The 6,000-nt window shown below is 54.7% G+C and overlaps 1 protein-coding gene across 14 annotated transcripts in view; it reads right to left on the reverse strand.

Moving 5' to 3' along the window:
- Positions 1-4,950, reverse strand: part of WNK2 (WNK lysine deficient protein kinase 2) — a 122,959-nt gene extending 118,009 nt beyond the window's left edge. For 2 of the 14 annotated variants that reach the window (XM_080996645.1, XM_080996644.1), the window contains exons 1-2: positions 4,288-4,935; positions 2,179-3,108 (exon numbers count right to left, since the gene is read on the reverse strand). In XM_080996645.1, coding sequence (XP_080852771.1) covers positions 2,179-3,081 — 903 coding nt within the window. In that variant the 5' untranslated portion in view covers positions 3,082-3,108; positions 4,288-4,935. Of the gene's footprint in view, positions 1-2,178; positions 3,109-3,714; positions 3,844-4,287 lie in introns of those variants that run through there. The other 12 variants (XM_080996655.1, XM_080996648.1, XR_013983311.1 and 9 more) reach the window with 11 other exon arrangements.
- Between the last annotated feature and the right edge of the window lie 1,050 nt (positions 4,951-6,000).

Below are 6,000 nucleotides of genomic sequence, written 5' to 3' on the forward strand. Positions count from 1 at the left end.
GGCTTTTTAATACAGTACGGGAGGGGGATTACTTGAGATAACATAGAAGTTATGAATAATGTGATTAAAAAGTAAACAAACAAAGAGATGGGTTTTCCTCTCTTTTTTTTAACACTTCAACTTTGTTGCACTCTATTAAACTGGATGGCCATAGGTTTAAATATTTTCAGATGCATAGGCTGCTATTATGGAATATTTTTAAACAGATGATTTTATAAAACTACCAAAGTCATGACTGACTCCAGACAAGCTACATTATAGCACTCGTATTTGTAACTGGAATGATCAAATGCTAAACTGGATTGGATAATACTTCCTCCCTCTCTCATAAACCTAAAATGGATACAGGATGCTGCCTTAAGACTTTGGTGATAAAGCAGAGCCAACAATACATGGGGTGGTAACCAATGCTAGTCCTACTCAGAGTAGATCAGCTGCAGTTAATAGGAATGACTTCGGTTCAGTCATTCCAGTGGGTCTAGAACTCAGTTGGATACAACCCTATAAATATACATAGCTTCCTTTCAACAATGGCATCTACTTCTGTTACTAATTCATGTGCTTGCTCTCCTACTAGTCTCCAGTTGCACAAAAGCTTCAACATTATTGCAATTTGTTCCATTATAAGTAGCTCAATCAAGTCTAATGTTGCAGGACATAACACTTTAGATTCAGTTTACAATCTGACCCCTACAAACAGCAGGATAATTCAGGACCAAGGGTATTAAAAAATAATAATAAGGTCTCATTCTGATACTCATACACAAGCTGGTCAGCATCAATTTTATAATTCAACATTACAGGTTTGCTGCATGAAATATCACAGAATACAGAATATCCTAAGTGATTAGAAAGAGGTAACAACCAGTCATCATCCTATCATAGTTTAATGAAAAGTATGCATTCCTTGTTGTCTGCAACTTTGCAAAAAGTATTTGAAGCAGCTTTTTGTCCTATTAATCAACCATTGTTCCAAGACCCCATAAAGACTATTTCTGCAAAACAGCTTCACAAACAAAACAAAAACAAAAATGTGAATTATGACCAATTCCCACAGCCACATCATAAATATAATATGCAACAAAAATAGAGAAGGGAAAAGAGAAGTGGACTGTAAAGATCATAGATGCTTTTTCTCACTTGAGCATGTGTGGTAGAGAAGATAAAGGTCTATTATGAATAAAGACATAGAGGGGGGGAAGGGGAAAGTCTATTCTGTTTTAGAAAGGGAAGTGAGGTTCAAAAAGTCATTTCAGTATCCTGCCATATAATTTACGTGACTTTTGACAAATAAATGTTAGCCACAGTTATGATTCCCTTTTTAAGTTAAACAGAAAGTCTTTTTTAGCAGGAGGGAACAGATGACACTACTGTGTTTAATAACAAATCAGATCCTTCAGTTAGATAGATGCTCATTGAGCCAAAGTAACATTAATATTTCCATTTTCCAATTCATTCAGGACATTTAAAAGATCTTCATAATAAACAGTACAATCCTATGGCCATCTGGGATTACTCCCACCGTAAGTAATCACCTATGCAAACTTCCTTAAGAGTAAAACCTGTTGGACCCAATGGAATCTGCTTCTTATTCAAACTCCATAGAATAACCCTGCCTGTGGTATTTTCTACAACTAAAGTAAGACAAAGCCTGCCACTGTAAAACCAAGAAATAGTCCTGTGGTGCCTTTAACACTCACACAAGCATTGTAACAACTGCTTCAAGCAATTACTGTACATTCTTCCAAGATAAATTAAAAGTATTTTGCTGTGATTAAGTGCTACATTTTGTGGAATATTTAGTTCAGATTCTAGTAGCCCACAATGCAGCTGGTCCAGGAACATTTTAACCCTTTGGAGGCCCTTCTTGACATTTGTAGAGCAGCTTATTTTTTAAAATTCTAGTTTACACTAGAGGCACCTTGCCCTTGGCAAATCACAGGGCTGAGAGAGTTAAACCTGGGAGGAGTGTGTATGCATATGATGTGGGGGAAGGGCCGGAACCAATGAAAACACGGGAGCTATAGTTAGCCCAGGAACAAGATAAGCTGTAGAGACGATTCCAACAAAGCTTTTTTAGATGACACTCTCCTGCACCCTGTCCTCAGCTTACAGGGCATTTAAGCACACACACCTCCCCCCCCCCCCCAAGTCATTCAGATAGTTCCTGCCACTTACCTGGAGTTCGCACCAAGCCACTTCCACCCAGGTCTCCGTGTCCAGCCCCTTGTAGACTGTTTTGAAAGACCCTCTTCCGAGCTCGATATCAAACTTTAGAAACCTGCCATCGGGGGAGGTGGCCACCGCCTTCATGTCGGCCTCTTCCTCCTCATCCTCCGCCTCCTCTTTCTTGGACTTGCTCTGCTCCTTGAGAGATTCCGCCGCCTCTTTCTTCTCCGCATCCTCCTTGCCGCTCCTCTCCTTCGGCTCCTCGGCTGCTGCTGCTGCTGCTGCTGCTGAACTAGGAAGACCCTCCGGGGCGGCGGCCGCTTTCGCCGGCTCGGCGGGCTGCTCCCCGGGCTGCGCCTCTTCCACCACCGGCCTCTGCCCTGCTTTCACCCTCTCAGCGATTATCCTCCTGGTTTTGGAGAAGAGGATGATCTTTTTCTGCTGCGGCTGCTGCGGCTCGGGCGGCTCGAAGGTGGGCTCCTCCTGGTCGGAGTCCACCACGCTCCTCCGCAGGAAGCGCTGGTGGGCTGCTTTGGGATCCTTGGCGTAAGGCACTCGCAGGAAAGGGGCGGGGGCCGCGGGCCGGCCTCCTCGCGGCACTGCAGCAGGGTCCATGCCCGACGCGCTGCTGCCGCCGCCGCCGCCGCCTGCTCCATCAATATTCATACCCTTTCCACCCGCAGGAGCGAAGGCAGCAGCCGCGGCAGCCGCTGGGAAGCCGGCGCGTTCTGCAGCGACAGCAGCTCCAACCTCGCCTCCCCGCCGCGGAGGTGCTGTCCTGGCCTCGCCCCCAGTTTCCATTACAGCTGAGCTCTCGGCAGCTGCCGCTAGAGGAGAAGGAGGTGGCGGGGCCGCCGCGGCCGTCGACGGTGCTCGTGCCGCCGCCGCTCGGTGGGAGTCATCACGGTGCATCCTTCCGGGGAAGCTCAGCCCAGCCACCTGCCAGGCGAAAGAGAGAAAGAGCGCGGTGAGGAGGCTGCGGGCCCCACCTGGCGAGGGACCAGGAGGAGGAGGCGGACACCTGCAAGGGGGGAATCGCCGCCGCCGCCGCCCCCCAGCCAGACACGCAGGGCGCAACTCCGGAGAGGATCTCCTGGCAGCCTCTGTCCACGCTCGAGGGCGTGAGGAGCGCTGGAAGGAGCATCAAATGCAAACGCTCCCGAGAGGCAGAATGATGGAGAGACAGGGACTCTCCGAGGAATTTTGCTAGTGTTGTCTCCAACTGCAGGTCCCTCCCAGGCAACTCGAATCAATGGCTCACCCCTTTCCTTAGCCAGGATCCCGGTTCCAACCTCGCTCCCCCCGCCCCCAAATCCCAGTCAGTGCCTTTCAGCCTCGAGCTGCTCAGACCCTTCTGCAACTCCACGTTATCCGTCCCTTTAAAGAGCAGAGCGCAGTCTCCGTCGCCCAGCTCCCCCCCCCCCGCCATCCCCGCCCCCCTCTGCCCAAAGTCTCCAGCCGGGCTTCCCCTCTCGCCTCTCCCTTCGCCGCGACGCGCCCACGCAGAGCCTTCGAGACCCCCCTGGGCGGCTCACGCGCTCTCACCTCACCCCGGGCTTCCGCCTCCCCCGCCCCCTTTTGCCCACTTCAGTCATACTGCAGCTCCTCGGTGGAAAGCCATATTGAGGCTGGAAAATGGGAGAGGAGGGCGGGATGCGAGCAGCCGAGGCGAAGCTCGCCCGGCGGGAAGCCCCGACCGGACCGGCCGCTCCCCGACACCCCCCTCGCCGCAAGCTTCGAGCGGTAAAAAGACAGGCGGCGTCGCCGTCGTCAAATGAGCACGAGGACGGGGCTGGTCTTTCGCCCTGCCCAGCTCTGCGAGAGAAGCCGCCGCTTAGATAATAGCGCGCAGGGAGCACAATCGAGGCAGCCGCAGCGAGCCGGGCTGAGGGGGAGGCGAGGGGCTGCGGCGGCGGCCGACGTCAAGTGCCACCACCGGGGCGCCCGCAAACCACGCCAAAGAAGAGGGTGTTGGCGGCGGGCGGCTGGAGGAAGCAGGTGCCTCGGCTGCACAATGGAGCTGCTCACCTGCGCAGCCCGGGAAGGGAGAGAAGGCAGGCAGGCAGGCAGGGAGATCTAACAACAAGACAGCTTCCTCGCGCGGACGGGGTGACTTACCAGGAGGAGAGGGGGCCCCCATCTTCACTGCCGCCCATGGAGGTTGGGGGCGGGCGGGTGGCAGAGGGACGGCTCGATTCTTCCGTTCCCAGTCATGGAGCCCCCGCAAGACGCGCGCCCGCCGCCGCCCTCACAGGCCGGGCTCTGCAGCCCCCGCCTCCCCTCCGCCGGGCAGCCTCGTCCTCTCGCAGCCCCCTCCGCCGGGGATCCTCTCGGCTTGGCGGCGACGTCCAAACGTCGTCTCAGGGGAGAGCTCCGGCGAGCCAACGGCCAGGCGCTGAGGAAAAGAAACAAGAATAATCCACCTCAGGCGAAAGAGCGCGCCTGCTCTCTCCCTCGCTGCTGCCGCTGCCGCCGCCGCCTCGCCGAAGCCAGCGTGCAGGAAGCCTCGGCCCGCGCTTGCCCATGCGCCCCTCGAGCGCGTCCTCTTTTCCTCTTTCCCCCCCTCGGCGCTTTTGTCAATGGAAACTGCTCTCTAATGAGCGTCCCATTTAACGGACGGGCCGGGAGCCACGGGCATCGCCGAGCAGCCAATGAGAAGGGCTGGGAGGAGGTGGCCCCCTGCTAGACCCGCCTCGTGTCACCGGGGAATGAGGAGCGCGGCGGCTCGGCTCCCCCTCCTCAGCGGCGGAGAGCACGTCCCGACGACACACACCCCCCGCCTCCCTCTCCCCACAGCGCGGTTGCCTATTTCGCTGCTTCTCCTTCTTATAAAATAGCCTTGTCGCTTCGCTTCCAGTTCGCTGATGGCAACTGTTTGCGCATGCCCTCTGCCCGAGCCGCAGCCCGTGCTGACCCTTGCCCTCCCGTGGGGCTGTAAAGCGATGGGGGCAATGGGGGGGTGAGGGCGTGCGTGCGCGCGCGCACGCGTCTGGGCTGAAGCGGCCACCGCGCGGAGCTGAGGGAGGCCTGGAGAGGGCGGGTCGTGACGAGCAGGCGATGCCAAGGCGCGGGTTTAGTCCTGCGAGTGGAAAGGCAACTGGGGGGGGGGGGATTAGGGACAGACTGAAAAAAATGGCGGGGTTGAGGTCGGGAGGAGGAGGACGCGGGATGTTTCCATATGATTGTTGTGCTCTTCGCGGCGTGGTTTCCCCTGCCTGATGCAAGCTCGCCCCTCTGGGGACTTGGTTCGGCACAGCCCTATTTGCCATCTCCTCGGTGGGAGCTTTCTCCTTCCTCATAAATTGTTAGAAAACCACCTGCAGCTTCTCCGGGGCTGTTATTTATTTATTTCACGTCGCGCTTCATTCGGTGCACACGACGAGAAGAAATGAATAAGCAAGAGAGAGAAACGAGTCGTGTATCCCAAGCTGTGGGAACACCCCATGACTTCTGCCGGATTGCGCTGCTCTGCGCCTGCAGGGAGGGAAGGAGGGAGAAGCTGCTCGGATACGGCTGTGGTTTTCACACCCCGAGGGAGACCTCCTCTTTCCCTTCAGTCGGTTATTTAACATAAACGCTGCGAATCAAGAGGGAGTGGTGTCCGCACCCCCATGGGCCGCCGCTTGCTGCGCTTCAGCCAGAATGAGGGCACCGCCTCTGGCGGCTAATTTGGGGTGTCATGAAAGGGCAGTAAATTGAGATTTATTATTGCATTCTTATTGCTTGTGGGATTTCCTTATGGGATTTGGGGCATCAGGTGCTGAAATATCTTGGCCAGCCTTGGTTGCTATGCTCCTTGACTGGGGGAAGGGGAGCACCGTTTGCTCTTTT

The sequence above is a fragment of the Podarcis pityusensis genome, assembly GCF_964106645.2.
Source record: "Podarcis pityusensis genome assembly, chromosome: 2".
NCBI lineage: Eukaryota > Metazoa > Chordata > Lepidosauria > Squamata > Lacertidae > Podarcis > Podarcis pityusensis.